The 19,470-nt window shown below is 43.7% G+C and overlaps 1 protein-coding gene across 4 annotated transcripts in view; it reads right to left on the bottom strand.

The window, feature by feature from the left end:
• The window catches only part of LOC121284276 (NEDD4-binding protein 2-like 2), a 44,307-nt gene extending 28,267 nt beyond the window's left edge, over window positions 1-16,040 (bottom strand). For 2 of the 4 annotated variants that reach the window (XM_041199621.1, XM_041199625.1), the window contains exons 1-2: window positions 15,947-16,040; window positions 13,248-14,272 (exon numbers count right to left, since the gene is read on the bottom strand). In XM_041199621.1, coding sequence (XP_041055555.1) covers window positions 13,248-14,272; window positions 15,947-15,949 — 1,028 coding nt within the window. In that variant the 5' untranslated portion in view covers window positions 15,950-16,040. The other 2 variants (XM_041199622.1, XM_041199623.1) reach the window with 2 other exon arrangements.
• Window positions 16,041-19,470: the final 3,430 nt, after the last annotated feature.

Raw genomic sequence — 19,470 nt, 5'->3', positions numbered from 1 at the left:
AATCAATTTAGAAAATCCAAATCCTCATACACCACAAGGAGTTAAAACATTGCAGTTATGTCAGCCTACCATATGCCAACATCCAAATGATGCAAGATGGGAAATTCTGAACTTCCAGTCTATGCCATCTCCTTGAAGCCAATAATAGCTTGATAGATGTTGGTCAAGTGTTAACGTCAAACACAAGATTTTGAACAAAGCTGAAATCTTTGCATAAAAACATTAATGAAGTTATTCACACAAAAAACAACTTCACTGAAAAAATTCAAATTCTTGTGGAAAAATAGACATAAACAATCTTACTGGATTAGGGACCATATATTGACAGATACTTGCCATCCCCTGATGACAGAAGTTTAAAACTGATCTAATTTATTTTATCTTCTTTCTTCATTGGTGTATTCCCCTGGCAGGTTATTCAGAATTTGATATCCACCCCCCCTCCCACACAAAGTCCTCAATGATAGCATTTTAGCCACCTCCCTTCCTTTGTCCTAAATTCTCAATAGCTCCAAGTGAAATAGCAGATTAGGAAAATAATACTAATGTCACATGACTAGAATTGCACATACAAACAATTAAGAGAGACTGGCAAATGTTAACAGCTCAAACACATCTTATAGATAGTAGCAAAATAGATGGGATTATATTGACAAAAAAAACCTGCCTGTGGCACAGGTTCACTCTTTTTAATACTGGAGCCAAGGTAACAGATAAGGGATGGAGAATTTTTCTACAGTCTTGAAATTGGTGCCATCAACGGTTAAGTCCAGTGCTGCGTAACCTGGGTTTTGGAGCCAGTGATTTAAACACCCGAGCGTTTGTCAACACTCAAGAATTTGTTTCCCTTAGTGTGGATGTCTTGCTTATTGTGGCCAGCTCAGGGACAGTCATCAGCAAACAGAAGCTCCCTGATTACTGCCTGACTCCTGACTTTGGTGGAGGCATGCAGTCTAGAAAGATTAAAGAGTTTCCCTGAACGAAAACAAATGATGATGCCTGCGGGCATGTCTCTGGTGACTTCCTTAAGCATTGCAGCAAAGAGACTGAAGAGTTGGGGAGCCACAGCACATCCTTCCTTTAATGCTGCTGGTTATCGCAAGGGCATTGGACATCTCACCACAGGCACAAACACATCCAAACATGCCATCCTGCAGTAGGCACAGGATTGTTTGAGCATCCTGGCTGAGCAAGCAGCAAACACCAGGTTGACTCTCACCGTCAAAAGCTTCTGTTAGGTCTATGAATAACATATATAGAGCCTGAAGTTGCTCTCTGCTTGTTTTTTTCTTTCGTTGCCTTGCTACAAACATTTTGCTACGGTTATCCCGCTGATTTGCCTTAAAACCACACAGGTTCTGGGAGGATATCATCTATAAGGCAGTCTAGTGGCCGGCTTAACAGGACCCTCGCGAGGATCTTTCCTGCAATCGAGACACAAAATATTCTCTCGATAGTTGCTGTATATACTGTTGGGTCTTTTCTGTTTCCAGATGCACACTATGTTGACATGATTGAGCTCCTGTGGAACTCTTTCCTGATCCCAGATGCTCACGAAGATGACTGTAAGTTTGTTAACAAGCTCAGTACAATTACACTTCCAAATCTCTGATAGAATGCCATTTGGGCCAGGGGCTTTGTCTCGTTTGGTCGTATCACCTCTTCAGCGGAAGGAGGAAGAGGCAGGCTCTTTCAAGCAACTGCTCAATTTGATGCAGAGAATCTGTTGAGATGAGGTGCTCGGCAATGTGCTCATGCCAACTTTCTATTATAGCTGCCTTGTTAGTTAATTTCCCAGCTGTTAGAATAGCAGCAAATGTTGTGGTGGATGGGTCATATACAGTGTTTAGCGCATAGCAAAAAAACAGATCATACTTCTCAGCTAGACACTGCAGCTGTAATATCAATTTGTATTGCTTGTATTTCAATTGTTCTGCATTTCTCTCAAGATCATTAATGATTGGAGCAGGAGTAGATCATTCGCCCCATTGAGCCTGCTCCATCATTCAATAAGGTCATGGGTGATCCGATTGTGGTCTTAACTCCAACTTTCCTGTCTGTCCTCCATAACCTTTGACTCCCTTGTCAAACAAAGATCTGTCTAAGATAAAAAGCAAAATACTGCGGATGCTGGAAATCTAGAACAAAAACAAAAATAGCTGGAGAAACTCAGCAGGACTGGCAGCATCTGCGGAGAGGATTACAGTTGATGTTTCGAGTCTGTATGACCCTTCATCAGAACTAAGACATATAGAAATAAGATGAAATATAAGCTAATAGAAGGGGGTGGGATAGGAGAACTCGATAAGGGGCCAGTGATAGGTGGAAGCCAAGAAGAGACTGCCAAAGATGTCATAGACAAAACGACAAAGGGGCATTGACGGTGGTGATATTATCTAAAGGATGTGCTAATGGGGACAGGGTGGTGTGTTGAAATGGCAAACGACAGGGAGGTCTGGGTCATGTTTGCGGACAGACCGAAGGTGTTCTGTCTACACCAGCATGATGCCACTACCAAACGCATCTTCCCTTCACTCCCCCGGCGGCTTTCCGCAGGGATGGTTCCCTCCAGGACACCCTGGTCCACTCCTCCATCACCCCCTACACCTCAAACCCCTCCCACAGCACCTTCCCATGCAACCGCAGAAGGTGCAACACCTACCCCTTTACTTCCCCCCTCCTCACCGTCCAAGGGCCCAAACACTCCTTTCAAGTGAAGGAGCACTTCACTTGCACTGCTCTCAATTTAGTCCACTGCATTCGCTGCTCCCAATGCAGTTTCCTCTACATAGGAGAGACTGCTTTGCGGAACTCTGCAAGCATGACCCAGACCTCCCTGTTGCTTGCCATTTCAATACACCACCCTGCTCTCATGCCCACATGTCCGTCCTTGTCCTGCTGCAATGTTCCAGTGAAGCTCAACACATACTGGAGGAACAGCACCTCATCTTCCGACGAGTCACTTTACAGCCTTCCGGACTTAATATTGAGTTCAACAATTTCAGAACATGAACTCTCTCCTCCATCCCCATCGCCTTTCTGATCTCCCTTTTTCTTATAATTTATAAAATTCTTTTTAAACAACTATTTTTTTCTCTTCCCTCCTATTTTTAATTTATTTCAATCTATTGTTTCATCTCCACCTTTTAGCCCATTTCGATCCCTTCCCCCCACCCCACCCACACTAGGGCCTTCCGCCACTAGCTTGCTTCCCTTAATGTCCCCATTAGCACATCTCTTAGATAATATCACCACCGTCAACACCCCTTTGTCCTTTTGTCTATGACATCTTTGGCAGTCTCTTCTTGGCCTCCACCTATCATTGGCCCCCTATTGAGCTCTCCTGTCCCACCCCATTCTCCTAGCTTATATTTCATCTCAGTTCTATATGTCTTAGCTCTGATGAAGGGTCATACAGACTCGAAATGTCAACTGTATCCCTTTCCGCAGATGCTGTCAGGCCTGCTGAGTTTTTCCAAAGATCTGTCTAACTCATCCTTGAAGACATTCAATGATCAAACCTCCATTGTTCTCTGGGGAAGAGAATTCCAAACACTAATGACCTTCTGAGAGAAGAAATTCCTCCTCATCTCCATCTTAAATGGGAGACCGCCTACTTTTAAATTGTGGCCCCTGTTCTAGATTCACCCATGGAAGGAAACACCCTCTCAACATGCACTCTGTCAAGTACCCCTCAGGATCTTATATGTTTCAATATGATTATCTCTCATTCTTCTAAACTCCAATGGATACAGGCCCAACTTACTCAACCTTTCCTCACAAGCCAAACCACTTCATCCCAGGAATCAGCCTATTGAATCTTCCAATGCAAGTATATCTCTCAGGTAAAGGGGCCAAATCTGCACATAATACTCCAGGTGCAGTCTCACTAATGCCCTGTAAAACTGTAGCAAAACTTCACTAATTTTATAAAAGCAAAAAACTGCAGATGCTGGAAATCCAAAACAAAAATAAAAATACCTGGCAAAACTCAGCAGGTCTGGCGCATCTGCAGAGAGGAACACAGTTAACGTTTCGAGTCCGAATGACACTTCAACAGAACTAAGTAAAAATAGAAGAGATGTGAAATATAAGTTGGTTTAAGGGGGGTGGGACAAGTAGAGCTGGATAGAGGGCCAGTGATAGGTGGAGATAGCCAAAAGATGTCATAGACAAAAGGACAAAGAGGTGTTGAAGGTGGTGATATTATCTAAGGAATGTGCTAATTAAGGGTAGAAAGCAGGACAAGTAAGGTACAGATAGCCCTAGTGGGGGTGGGGTGAAAGAATCGAAATAGGCTAAAAGGTAGAGATAAAACAATGGATGGAAATACATTTAAAAGTAGTGGAAATAAGTGGGAAAAGATAAATCTATATAAATTATTGGAAAAAAAAGCAAGGGTGGGGGGGAGAATCAGAAAGGGGGTGGGGATGGAGGAGGGAGTTCATGATCTAAAATTGTTGAACTCAATATTCAGTCCGGAAGGCTGTAAAGTGCCTAGTCGGAAGATGAGGTGCTGTTCCTCCAGTTTGCGTTGAGCTTCACGGAGCAATGCAGCAGGACAAGGACGGACATGTGGGCATGAGAGCAGGGTGGAGTGTTGAAATAGCAAGCGACAGGGAGGTCTGCGTCATGCTTGCGGACAGACCGAAGGTGTTCTGCAAAGCGGTCACTCAGTCTGCGTTTGGTCTCTCCAATGTAGAGGAAACCGCATTGGGAGCAACGAATGCAATAGACCAAATTGAGGGAAGTGCAAATGAAATGCTGCTTCACGTGAAAGGAGTCTTTGGGCCCTTGGACGGTGAGGAGAGGGGAAGTAAAGGGGCAGATGTTGCACCTTTTGCAGTTGCATGGGAAGGTGCCGTGGGAGGGGGGTTGAGGTGTAGAGAGTGATGGAGGAGTGGACCAGGGTGTCCCGGAGGGAACAATCCCTGCGGAATGCCGCTGCCGGCATGCTGACCCTATCATGTTTCTGGGATGGTGAGGAAGGTGTGAGGGCAGATGCGCGGGAGATGGGCCGGACACTGTTGAGGGCCCTGTCAACCACTGTGGGTGGAAAACCTCGGTTAAGGGAGAAGGAAAACATGTCAGAGGAACTGTTTTTGAAAGTGGCATCATCAGAACAGATGCAACGGAGGCAAAGGAACTGAGAGAATGGGATGGAGTCCTTACAGGAAGCAGGGCGTGAGGAGCTGTAGTCGAGGTAGCTGTGGGAGTCGGTAGGCTTGTAATGGATATTGGTGGACAGTCTATCACCAGAAATTGAGACAGAGAGGTCAAGGAAGGGAAGGGAAGTGTCAGAGATGGACCATGTGAAAATGATGGAAGAGTGGAAATTGGAAGCAAAATTAATAAATTTTTCCAGGTCTAGACGAGAGCATGAAGCAGTATCGAAGCAATCATCGATGTACCGGAGAAAGAGTTGAGGGAAGGAGTCGGAGTAGGACTAGAACAAGGAATGTTCCACATATCCCATAAAGAGACAGGCATAACTGGGGCCCATGCGGGTACCCATTTGGAGGAAGTGAGAGGAGTTTAAGGAGAAATTGTTCAGTGTAAGAACAAGTTCAGCCAGACAGAGGAGAGTATGGTGGAAGGGGATTGTTCGGGACTCTGTTCGAGGAAAAAGTGGAGAGCCATCAAACCATCCCGGTGGGGGATGGAGGTGTAGAGGGATTGGACGTCCATGGTGAAGAGGAGGCAGTTGGGGCAAGAGAACTGGAAATTGTTGATATGATGTAGAGGAATCACGGATGTAGGTGGGAAGGGACTGGACAAGGGGAGAGAGAATGTAGTCAAGATAGCAAGAAATGATTTCTGTGGGGCAGGAACAGGCTGACATGATCGGTCTGCTGGGACAATCCTGTTTGTGGATTTTGGGTAGGAGGTAGAAGCTTCCTGTAAGGACTCCATCCCATTGTATCAGTTCCTTCGCCTCCGTCGCATTTGTTCTGATGATGCAACTTTCAAAAACAGTTCCTCTGACATGACTTCCTTCTTCCTTAACCGAGGTTTTCCACCCATGGTGGTTGACAGGGCCCTCAACCGTGTCCGGCCCATCTACCCCGCATCCACCCTGACACCTTCCTCTCCCTCCCAGAACCATGATAGGGTCCCCCTTGTCCTCACTTATCACCCCACCAGCCTCTGCATTCAAAGAATCATCCTCTGCCATTTCTGCCAACTCCAGCATGATGCCACCACCAAACACATCTTCCCTTCGCCCCCACCCCCCCGGCGACATTCCGCAGGGATTGTTCCCTCTGGGACACCCTGGTCTACTCCTCCATCATCCCCTACACCTCAACCCCCTCCCACGGCACTTTCCCATGCAACTGCAGAAGGTGCAACACCTGCCCCTTTACTTCCCCTCTCCTCACTGTCCAAGGGCCCAAACACTCCTTTCAAGTAAAGCAACATTTCACTTTAGTCTACTACAGCACCTCATCTTCTGACTAGGCACTTTACAGCCTTCCGGACTGAATATTGAGTTCAACAATTTTAGATCATGAACTCTCTCCTCCATCCCTACCCCCTTTCTGATTCTCCACCCTGACCTCCCCCCCCCCGCTTTTTTTTCCAATAATTTATATAGATTTTTCTTTTCCCACCTACTTCCATTATTTTTAAATGTCTTTCCATCCATTGTTTTATCTCTACCTTTTAGCCTATTTCGATTCTTTCACCCCATCCCCACTAGGGCTATCTGTACCTTACTTGTCCTGCTTTCTACCCTCAATTAACACATTCCTTAGATAATATCACCACCTTCAACACCTCTTTGTCCTTTTGTCTGTGACATCTTTTGGCTATCTCCACCTATCACTGGCCCTCTATCCAGCTCTACTTGTCCCACCCCTCCCCCCTTAAACCAGCTTATATTTCACATCTCTTCTATTTTTACTTAGTTCTGTTGAAGTGTCATACGGACTCGAAACTTTAACTGGGTTCCTCTCCACAGATGCTGCCAGACCTGCTGAGATTTTCCAGGTATTTTTATTTTCACTAATTTTATACTCTGTTCTCTTGCAATTAAGGCCAACATTCATTTTGCCTTCTTAATTATTTGCCAAACCTGTCTGCTAACTCTTTGTAATTCATGTACAAGGACACCCAGGTCCCTCTGTACCACAGCATTCTGCAGTCTCTCTCCATTTCAATATTTTGCTTTTCTATTCTTCCTACCAAAGTGGACAACCTCACATTTTCCCACATTATATTCCATCCATCAACTTTTTGCCCACTCACTGAACCTATCTGCATCCTCCACAACTTGCTTTCCTATCTATCTTTGTATCAGCAATACATTTGGCTAAGATAGTCTGCCTCTTCAACCCAGTCATTAAGATAGATTGTAAATAGCAGAGGCCCCACCGCTGATACCTGTGGCACTCCATTAGTTACAGCTGCCAACCTGAAAATGACCTATTTATCCCTACTCTGTTTCCTGTTCATTAGCCAGTCCTCTATCCATGCTAATATATCACCCCCAACATCAAAAGCACTTATCTTGTGCAGCAACCTTTTATGTGGCATCTTATTGAATGCCTTTTGGAAATCCAAATACACTACATCAACCAGTTCCTCTTTGTCCACCATGCTTGTTACATCCTCAAAAGAATTCTAAAGAATTCATCAAATCCAATTTCCTTTTCACAAATCCATGTTGACTGTCTGATTGTGTTATGATTTTCTAAATGTCCTGTAATTCCCTCCTTTAGAATGGATTCCAGCATTTTCCCTATTAGAATAACTGGCCTATAGTTTCCTGCTTTCTGTCTCCCTCCTTTCTTAAATAGTGGTTTTCCAGCCCTCTGGGGCCTTCCAGAATCTAAAGGTTATAACCTTTGCAACCACTTTCTTCAAGACCCCAGGATGCAGGCCATCAGGCCCAGGGGATGTGCCAGCCTTTAGTACCAATAGTTTTCCTAGTACTTTTTCCTCTAGAGATTGAGATTGTTTTAAGTTCCTCCCTGCCCTTTTCTACTATTCTTGGGATGCTTGGTGTCTTCTACCGTGAAGATAGATACAAAATACTTGTTCAAAGCCTTTGCTATTTCCTGGTTTCGTATTACTGATTCTCCAGTCTCACCATCAAAAGGAATTTGCTATTCTCTTCCTTTTATATGCTTGCAGCAACTTTCATATTTCTTGCTAGTTTTCGCTCAAACAAATATAGGGAGAAAAATTGGATTAAGCCAGCCTTTACAGGTTTCTAAAATTTTCACAATTACCACTCATCTTTGCAGCACAATGTATGCCTTTTCTTTCAATTTGATACCATCTTTAATTTCCTTAGTTAACAATGGATGGTGCATCCTTCTCGTACAGTCTCTCTTTCTCAATGGAATATATCTTTGTTGAAAGTTATGAAAGATCTCAAATGGCTGCCACTGCTTCTCAACCATCTTACCTTTCGGCCTATTTTCCTGTTCCACTGGATCACACTGGAGCTAGTATGTTTAGTATTTTTATAGGATTGATGCTTGGTTGTTGACTGCTCAAAAACTGTGTGCAAGCTGTTTCTGGAGAAGATTGGAGATGTTTTCATTACTCTCATTAAACCAGTCTTGGTGCTTGTGCTTGCAGTACCTCGGGATGTCTACTCAAGTCTTGGATCATGTAGCTGCTTCTATTCATAAATGTTTCGAGAAGTAGCATGGCACTAAGCTGAAGACTAAAATCATACTCTTCCACTAGTCAACTAGACCACTGTCCTTACTACGTTGCTGTCTGGTGCAGATACCTGGGTCTGCTATAGGCGGTCGGTCAAAGCTCTGAATGAGCTTCCAAAGGCAGATCCATCATGAGAATTCAATGACAGAACAAAGTTACAAACAACTAGGTCATCCACCATGCTGGGTTTATCAACATGGAGACCACCATTTACTTAGGAGGGCAGGCCATGTCTCTCACATGGATTAGAAAATCCTCAAGCAGATCTTCTATGGGGAACTGTCTCAGGGCAAACAACTTTAAGGTGGTCAATACAACTGACATAAATATGCCAGAGAAACTTTGAGCATTGTAGATCACCTGTCTGGGGAAAACTGCAGCCGACTGGCCCATGTGGAAGCAAGTACCAAATTGAGTTCAGCATATTGAGGACCATCTAAACCAAACTCACCATGCCTAGAAGGCAGCCAGAGATGGCGCAGCTACTTAGGCTTCCCCAAACACAATGAGAACTGCCAGTTCTGGGAATGCCCACGCTGATCCTGCAACAGACTCTTTAGCCATTAGGACACACAGAAGGCAATGAAATTATTTGCAGCTTGGACATACTTGAACAATGAGGAGTCTACCATGAAATAATAGTGCTTTGTTCTAAGGCTATAAAATTGCATTAAAAATTAGACCCTTTTGAATTTCAACCAACTGATACAGTTGGAAACAGTTTTCAACCAAATGGAATTTATCTTGGTATGGGGCTTAAGCTTGATGGCCAACATACTCTCCACTTGCCTGGATGACTGTAGCTCCAACAACACTCAAGAAGCTCAACATTGGAAGCAACTTCCAAACCTACCTGCTGCAGATGCCTCTGTCCATGACAGTATCAGTAGGAGTGACCACCGTACAGTCGTTGTGGAGGTGAAGTCCCACCTTCACATTGAGGATACCCTCCATCATATTGTGTGGCACTACCACCATGCTAAATGGGATAGATTTCAAACAAACTTGAGGCTGGGCATCCACGAGGCACTGTGGGTCATCAGCAGCAGCAGAACTGTACTCAAACACAATCTGTAACCTCGTGGCTTGGCCGTATCAGTGGGCTATATGCCCACTCTACCATTACCACCAAGCCAGAGTATCAACCCTGGTTCAATGAAGAGTACAGGAGGGCATGCCAGGAGGAGCACCAGGCACACCGAAAAATGAGGTGTCAGCCTGGTGAAGCTATAACACAGGACTACTTGCGTGCCAAACAGCAAGTCACGGACAGAGCTAAGTGATCCCACAACCATTGCAGGTCTAAGCTCTGCAGTCCTGCCACATCCAGTCTTGAATGGTGGTGGACAATTAAACAACTCACTGGAGTAGGAGGCTCCACAAATATACCTATCCTCAATGATGGAGGAGCCCAGCATATCAGTGTAAAGGATAAGGCTAAAGCATTTGCAACAATCTTCAGTCAGAAGTACTGAGTGGATGATCCCTCTCATCCTCCTCCGGAGGGCCCCAGCAACACAGATGCCAATCTTCAGCCAATTTGATTCACTCCACGTGATGTCTAGAAACGGCTGAAGGCACTGGATACTGCAAAGGCTATGGACCTTGACAACCTTCCAGCAATAGTACTGAAGACTTGTGCCCCAGAGCTTGCTGTGGCTCTAGCCAAGCTGTTCCAGTACAGCATTTGACCGGGTGTGGCATCAAGGAGTCCTAGCAAAATTGGAGTCAATGGGAATCAAGTGGCAAACTCTCGACTGGTTGGAGTCATACTTAGCACAAAGGAAGATGGTTACAGTTGTTGGAGGTCATTCATCTCAGCTCCAGGATATCATTGCAGGTGTTCCTCAGGGTAGTGTCGTAGGCCCAACCATCTTCAGCTGTTTCATCAATAGCCTTCCTTCCATCATAAGGTCAGGAGTGGGAATGTTTGCTGATGATTGCGCAATGTTCAGCACCATTCATGACTCCTCAGATACTGAAGCAGTCCATTCCAAAAGACCTGGGCAATATCCAGGCTTGGGCTGACAAGTGGCAAATAACATTCACGCCACACAAGTGTCAGGCAATGACCATCTCCAACAAGAGAGAATCCAACCATCACCCCTTGACGTTCAATGACATTACCATCACTGAACCCCACACTATCAATATTCTGGGCGTTACCATTGACCAGAAACTGAATTGGACTAGTCATATAAATATGGTGGCTACAAGAGCTGGTCAGAGGCTAGGAATCCTGCGATGAGTAACTTACCTCCTGACTCCCCAAAGCCTGTCCACCATATAAAAGGTACAAGTCAGAAATGTGATGGAATACTCCCCACTTGCCTGGATGAGTGCAGCTCCCACAACACTCAAGAAGCTTGACACTGTCTAGGACAACACAGCCCACTTCATTGGCACCACATCCACAAACATTCACTCCCTCCAACATTGATGCACAGTAGCAGCAGTGTGTGTCATCTACAAGATGCACTGCAGGAATTCACCAAGGCTCCTTCGACAGCACCTTCCAAATCTACGACCACTACCATGTAGAAAGACAAGGGCAGCAGATAGATGCGAACACCACCACCTGGAAGTTCTCATCCAAGTCACTCATCATCCTGACATGGAAATATATTGCCTGTCACTGGGTCAAAACCCTGGAACTCCCTTCCTAACAGCACTGTGGGTGTATCTACACCAAATAGACTCTTGTGGTTCAAGAAGGCAGCTCACCATCACCTTCTCAAGAGCAACTAGGGATCGGCAATAAATGCTGGTTCAGCCAGTGAAACCCACCTCCTGTAAGTGAATAAAAAAAAAATCCAGAACAAAGCAGTCACCCGCCACCTTAAACATTCATCCCCTCCACCACCTGTGCACAGCAGCAGCAGTGTATACAATATACAAGATGCATGGCTCCTTTGAAGGCAACTTCCAAACCTGCAAATGCCACCACCCAGAAGAACAAGGGCAATTAAGCATGATAACACTTGTACCTCATCATTGTCGGCTGTTCCTCAGTTAGGGGATGACATCTGCTCAGGGTCAAAGGTTCTGTCACTGGGTACTCGTGACTGAACAGGCCTTTGGGCCCATGGGGCAGGATGACCCGCAAGGTAGTGGGATCTGGAGTGAATGATTTGCTTCCTTTTCTTTCACTCTGCCTCGTCATTAAGACGTTGTGACTCAAAGTGTGATGCAGCTTGATGAGTAAGTTGTTGCCATTTTGAAAGATTGGCAGCAAGCACCTCATTAATATCAATGCTGCCACGCTTCAAGGACAGCGTCAGATTGTCTTTGAAACATTTCCTTTGTCCTTCCCTTGGAACGCTGGCCAGTTGAGTGGTGAGAAAATAGGACCTAGTGAGGGAGATGCCTTCCAGCCATCCAGATACCATATCCAGTCCATCAAAGTTGATTTTGCAGGAATTTTGCCTGAGTGCCTGTGGGGGTGCCATCAAGAAAGACACTAGCGTTTATTTGATGATTCTCTCATTGAATCCAGACGATGTGGCAGAGGCATTGCTGATGGAATTTCTCAAGCCTCTGATGTGTCAGTAATATACAGTCCAGGTCTCACTGCAGTACAGGAGTTTGGCGATGACAACTGCTCTGTACACCAGGACTTCAATTGACTACAGAGGTCTTTGTTGTCAAACACTTGCTGACAGACTGAACTGGTGTAGCTGATGCACTGTTGGATCTCGTCAATGGCGGCTTTTTGAGAGGTGGCTGCCAAGGTATTCGAAGTGTTCAACATTTTAACCAGTACCTAAAAGCCACACACCATCCTGACTTGGAACCATATCACCATTCCTTCACTATTATTGGGTTAAAATCCTGGGGCTCTCTCCCAAACAGCACTGTGGGTGTACCTACACCATGTGTTTCAAGCAAGTGGCTCACCACCACCTTCTCAAGGCAATTAGGGATAGACAATAAATCCTGGCCTTGCCAGCAATGCCCAAATCGCATGAATGAATAAGGCTATGAAGGCACAGAAAAGGTGCAATTAATATTTACTTTTAAATTTTAAAAAATTTTGTTACTTAGAAATGAGATAACAGAAGTTAACATACAAATAAGCAGGAATGGGTAATGTATGAGCTGACATTGAACTTTTCGAAACTGTACATTTTTAGGTAACATTATTACAGTAACAAATATGAGTGTTATCACTAACTTTGAGAATAATTTCTTGAAAATGCATAAGCTCGAAAAGCTTGTAAAGCTGCAGAATGCTATTGTTTCCATGTAAAACCCAACATTTAAAAAGGATGTTCCTCTTCAACTGCCCACTGTATTAAACAGCTTTCTGGAATTTATTAACTGGAGGTTCAGAACTTCCAACTTTGGCATTAAGATTTGCATATATCTTCAGGAGATGAAAAAAACACAAATTTGTCCCTGCTTCAAGCAATAAACTCTGTTATCCACAGTCTGAATGATGAAAAGGATTATGATGGAAGAACTTTAACATTCAAGTAGACTGACAATTGGATCAAAATAATGTCAAAAAACTCGAACTTACCATTATCAACAGTTAACTGGGAATGGTAAACAATTCAAATAAAGCTTACCGCGAAAGGGTAGATTTTCCAGAGCCTGGTGGACCACGCATAAATACGAGCTCTTTACCTCCAATACCTGGTCTTGAATGCTGTTCTGTTTTCTGATACTGCTGACACAAGTTAGTTAGCCCAGGCCTCAGCATATTGGGCCGGCCCTCCATATTTTGATGTGCGCCAGAGTTATAAAAATATTTATGCTCAGGTTGCATTGTGTAGTCGTTGGTGGGGCATGCCTGAATATCACAACTCTTGTTTTCTGCTTGGATTGGTGTTCTGTTGGAGTCATTGCCATAACCATTACTTAAAAACAGTTCGTCCTGGCGAAAAGGCACTGACCCCTGTGATGAGCCACTGTACCTTTGATAAGTGAGCGGGATATTAAACCTTGGCAGAAGCGGTCCTTGCGGTCCTATGAAAGCTTGCGGGTGGTTCCAGTGAGGCCTTGAGGGGGTCATGACAGTATGCCAATGTGCATCACATGAGTGTTCAGTGGTGGGAATTTGTGATTTGCCAGTACATGGGTCACCTACAGTTTGAGCTTTATCATTTGTAATCTTTTTGCACTTCTTACCAATCTTGTTTTTTTCATGTTTATTTGTTGTAACGTTTCCTATGTGTCCTGCTGAACCTTGTGAACCGTCCACACATTCATTAACAAGCAAATCAGTCTCATTTTCAATTTTTTCCAATTCTTTATAAAATAGAATTAATTCGTTTTCAAGTTCAGCATTGTTTTCAGGTACAGTAATACCATTCTTCTCATTATGCTGCCCATTGTCCTCTTCAAATTTTGAAACTGGTGACGTTTCATTCCCCATGCTCTCTCTCAGAGAGCTGTGATTGCTGTGTAGGTTGGGGAATTCAGTTCCATTTTGCTGTTCAGCATCATTAGTTTTTTCTTTGTCAGGCAGTTCATTGCAATCATATTTACTTTGTGTAGCAGTGCTCTCAGTTTTCTGTCTTTTTGAACATGGGATATTCGTTCCACCATCACTGGTTTCCAAAGACTCAGTATTAACTTCTACATCAGACATCTGGAAAACAAGATAAGCACTGGTTAAATATGTGGAAAGAGTTTTTGCTCTGGTCATGCATGAAAATTTTTTGAAGCGTTGTGACTACAAATGTGACTACACATTTAAAAATTTTTTTTTCCAAAATGCAGCTAAAAATCTGAACAAGTCTCATGTAATTTCCACAGATAAAAGCAAAATACTGCGGATGCTGGAAATCTGAAACAAAAACAAAAATAGCTGGAAAAACTCAGCAGGTCTGACAGCATCTGTGGAGAGGAAGACAGAGTTAATGTTTTGAGTCTGTATGACTCTTCATCAGAACTAGTGTAATTTCCACATTGCTAAAGAGTTTTATTCCAGTAGTTTTGATCAGGGATATTTTTGTTTGTGCAAAACCACTCTTTGAATGAGATGTGTGTGCACTGAAAGATTTCGGTTTTCTAACTTTGAAATTAGGAAGTCATTCAGAAAAGGAAAGGTTCATGCATTTTTCAAGTTCATATTCCTGGTCAATTTAAGTTTTCAAATCATCAGGAATTAAAATTCCAGTTTTTAGGCAAGTTGCAGCTCAAACTTTTCATTCTTTTTTGTTTCTTTTGTCTGTAACTACCTCACATCCTCTGCAACGAAACTTCTACTTTGCTCTGGCTTTCAAAAAAAAATTGTGCTGCATAGCAGTGCTAAGTTTTCTCGTCCCTTTCTAATCTACCTAATGAGAATATGAAGAAAACTAAATAGTTAACCCAGCATTTTATTATTCTGAAATTGTCACTCATGTTTGAATGTGCTCAAGTTGCCTATAAAATCTATGTTGACACTCCAGTGCAGTGCTGAGGCATTGCTATTTCAAAGAACAGGGGAGTTATCCCTGGTGTCCTGGATAATATTTAGCTCTCAAACATAATCATATATATTAAAGAAAAATAGGTCATGATCATATTGCTGTTCGTGGAAGTTTGTTGTGCATAAATTCACTGCCGCGTATCCCACATTGCAACAATATTGCATCGGCTGTGAAGCGCTCTGGGACGTCGGTAGTCCTGAAATGCACAACGTAAATTAAAGTCTTTCTTTTCCATTGTTGACAGATGTGACAACACACAACTGTACATGTTCACAACATACACTCGGAAAAGCAGCAAGTTCTGCTGCCACATACATTGATAAAAAAGCTGTAAGAACTGCACCGGAATTTTGAATAAATAGTACAACCCGAAGTTCCATAACTTTATATATGAATGTAGCTGTTTAATTAGCAGAAACCACGAGCGTGACTTCCTTACAAACGAAGATAGACTGCACTCAGAAGCAATTTTTATAAAAATATTCAAACATTAAAAGCAGACATTACAGCTCTTCGCCAAAAATCGTTCAGGACCAAAGCTGCGAACGTGGAGAACAGCACCTGGCGACCGTGACCTGTCCTGAACTAATGTTCGCCATCCCACATCATGCGCCCCCAAAAAACACAAAGTGATCCTTTCCAGCCAGCTTCATTTTCCATACCGCAAAACGAAAGAGAAATCAGCGGTAAATTACAACCTTCACGGCCAGCCGTGCCCAGGCCAAGACCGTAACTAGGCCTAAGCGTCAAATCATCTTCCACAACATTTCTGCAACCAGATAAGTTTTGGCAACAACTGAGAAGCAGCAAAATTCACACGCAGTCTTAAAAAAAAAACACCAACACACCATCTTCTTCACACCATAGCTCGGACCTGACTCCAATCGTATCACCAACGGAAAATCCCCGGGCGACTGACATCACTTGCCGCACAGCCTGATGGGAGTTGTAGTCCACAGAACACAATGAGCTGGGCGTGTCTTAATACAATCACATTGTTACAGTGCAGGAGGCCATTTGGCCCACCATGTCCGCACTGACTCTCACTGGCAATTAATTCACTTCGTGCCACTCCCCTACCTTCATCCCCTTAACCCTGCACATTCTTCCTCATTAACAAGTCTTAATTTCCTTTTGAAGGTCTCCATTGAACCTGCCTCCACCACATTCTCAAAACAGTACACTCCAGACCTTAACCACTCGCTGCATGAAAAAACTTTTTCATACATTACTTTTGCTTCTATTACAAATTACTTTAAAACTTTGCCCTCGCGTTCTCCATCCGTTCACGAGTGGGAATAGTTTCTCCTTATCTACTCTATCCAGATGCCTCATGATTTTGAACATCTCTCTCAAATCTCCCGTCGACCTTCAAAACAGCCCTAACTTCTCTAAACTATCTTCATACTTGAAGTTCCTCATCCCTGGAACCAATCTTGTGAATATTTTCTGCACTCTTTCAAATGCTTTCACATCCTTCCTAAAGTGCAGTGCCCAGAACTGGACGGAATACTCCAGCTGAGGCTGAACCAGTGTCCGATACAAGTTCGACATAAGCTCCTTGCGCTTGTGCTCAATGCCCCTATTTACAAGTCGAGGATACTGTGTGCTTTATTAACCGCTCTCTCAACCTGCCCTACTGTCGAATAATGGGTTAATAGTTATGATAATGAGATAGTGATGTGTATCATGATGTAACAATAACATCAGCAGTCATATGTAAGAAACTAAGAGAAAATGGAATAGTCCATACAAGAAAGAAGATGTACTCACCTAGAAGTTTAGAATGTACTCTAGGTGTAAATAAAGGAAGAAACAAACCAAGATAGACTTAAGGCACTCATAGGTAGTGGCAAACCTTCCTAATCCAGAACAAGCCTCAAGTTACCTGCAGAGAGTTCCAAATAGTACTTAAGGTGGAAACCAAACCACAAACAATGGTAGCAGCAGTGGCGACACCAACCTAAAAAAATTTGGTGCCATTGACAAAACACCTATGGGGAGAAATCGGAAGAAGACTTCTTCAAATGAAGAATCAGAAGAATAATCCTGGTGAGAAGGACACTGAAAATCAGTAGAGATGTCAGCACCAGTCAAGCAGTCACTGCCCCTTCTGCAGCTGGTTGCAAACTTCAAAGGTGCACAAACAGGCCAGTGTTGGGAGTTGTGGAAAATACAATTCCACAGGAATTGAACAGCATTGGGTTTCCGTTCAAAGAGCAGAAGCACCAGGTTCGTACGTTCCTGTATGCAGTGGGGTCTGTTGTGGATGATGTCATTCTGAGTCAGTGGGTAGGAGACCTCTGCAATTTTGAAATTGTCCTGAAAGCATTCGATGCATACGTCAACCCAAAACGGAATCTTGTAGCTGAGCAAGCGCAATTCAATCAGAGATACCAAAGGCCCGGGGAATGCATTGAATTGTTCCTTGCAGACCTGTACAGGCTTGCCAGCTATTGCAGGTTTGGTGCATTGAAAGACACAAACTTATTCATGACCACCTTGTTGTTGGAGTCCGCGATGAAAAGTTCTGATCTTTTGCAGACAAAGGATGCCTTAACACTGGACAAACAGTTCAATATGCTAGACAGGCCAAACTTAGGGAGCAAAATCAGACCATAATCCATGGAAATACCAAGGCTTCGGATGAGTTGGACAGGCCCAAAGGCGGTAGCCCCACTCAAAAACCCGCCAGAAGGGGAAGAGCCTGAGAAACGCTGCAGCAGCCATTTTAAAGTGCCCATGCTGTGAAGCTAAGAAGTAGCACAAGAAGACAAGATTGCCCACCCAGCAGTGTAGACAGGCAGGACACTGCAAGTTGTTCTGTAAATCTGAATGCACAATTAAAGGAAGAAAGCAAAGTAATGTCTCTGAAAAGCAGAGAAACCAAGAAATTGGGAATAAGGAAAGAAATGAGAATACAGATTTCCTAGGAGAAGTAAAGGATCAAGAACATAAATTATGGTCAGTAGATTTAGAAGTTAAAGGTTTTAGTTCAAACTTGGAACTGGAGCGGGTGTTACAGTACTGGCTAACCATTTGGAAAGGCTCAAAGCAGTAGACGTCCAGCCATCAAGAATTAAATTGCAAGGCCCAGGTGGCACGGATCCCCAAGTAAAAGGTCAGATAACCCCCACCCAAATCGAGCCACAAGGGGCGGGAGATTACTGAGACCCTCAATACCTTGCACAATCAAAGCACATCCTCATTGAGCAGAAATGCATGTATGCAACTGGGTCTTCTGAAAAAAGCAGATGAAGTCTTATAACTGGACAATGGAACAGAATTTCCACAGTTCTTTCGGGGGCTTGGTAAGCTCAAACATGAATATATTACATTGCTTCAAGGTGCTAAGCCTATATGTCTATACACTCTCAGGTGGGTATCACACCCATTTCTGGAGAAAGTTAAAACAGGAACTCAACAGAATGTTACGTGGAGGTGTTAGATCACCCACCTCGGAGTCAACTTGGTGGTGTTTGGGGCTTGTGACAGTTCCCATGCAGAATGGTGAGCCCAGGTTCTGCATAGATCTCACACAATTAAATAAGCATTCTGGAAGGAAATTCACCCTATTTCCTCAGTGGATGACAGCTTGGCCGAACTTGCCAACAGCGTGCTCTTCACTAAGCTTGGCTCTAATAGCGGGTTTTGACAAATACCCCTCAACCAGGAGTCAAGGCCATTAACAACATTCATTACACCTTTTGGGCAATTCTGCTTTAACTGCCTTTCCTTCAGTATATCATTAGCTCTGGAGATTTCTTTTATTCATTCATGGGATGTCAGTGTCGCTGGCTAGGCCATCATTTATTGCCCATCCCTAATTGCCCTTGAGAAGGTGGTGGTGAGCTGCCTTCTTGAACCTCTGCAGTCTACATTTGGTGTAGGTACACACACAGTGCTGTTAAGGAGGGAGCTCCAGGATTTTGACCCAGCGACTGTGAAGGATTTTCAAGTCAGGATGGTGAGTGGCTTGGAGCTGAACTTCCAGGTGGTGGTGTTCCCATGTGTCTGCTGCCCTTGTCCTTCTAGATGGTAGTGGTTGTGGGTTTGGAAGGTGCTGTCTAAGGAGCCTTGGTGAGTTCCTGCAATGCATCTTGTGGATGGTAACACTGTTACAAAAGTATAATAATTTTCAGAATATTATCCTGATTTGTTGTAAAGTAGGTTTATGGGTGTGAGTGTAGGTGGTTGTGTGTGATTTAATTACATTTGTAGTCTGTTACGATTCCTAGCTGAGATTACCCCTGGGCAAGCCTGATCCCAGGGTGGAACCCAGCTTGATAGATCCTAACTTTTATTTTGCTTGTTTAGATACATGGAGAGTAGCTACTGAGCAGTCACAGGAGCTAACTGATGAACTTTTAAT

Source organism: Carcharodon carcharias, chromosome 11 (genome assembly GCF_017639515.1).
Source record: "Carcharodon carcharias isolate sCarCar2 chromosome 11, sCarCar2.pri, whole genome shotgun sequence".
NCBI lineage: Eukaryota > Metazoa > Chordata > Chondrichthyes > Lamniformes > Lamnidae > Carcharodon > Carcharodon carcharias.
Note: the sequence above shows the minus strand (reverse complement) of the source record. Positions and strands in the feature narration are given on the sequence as shown.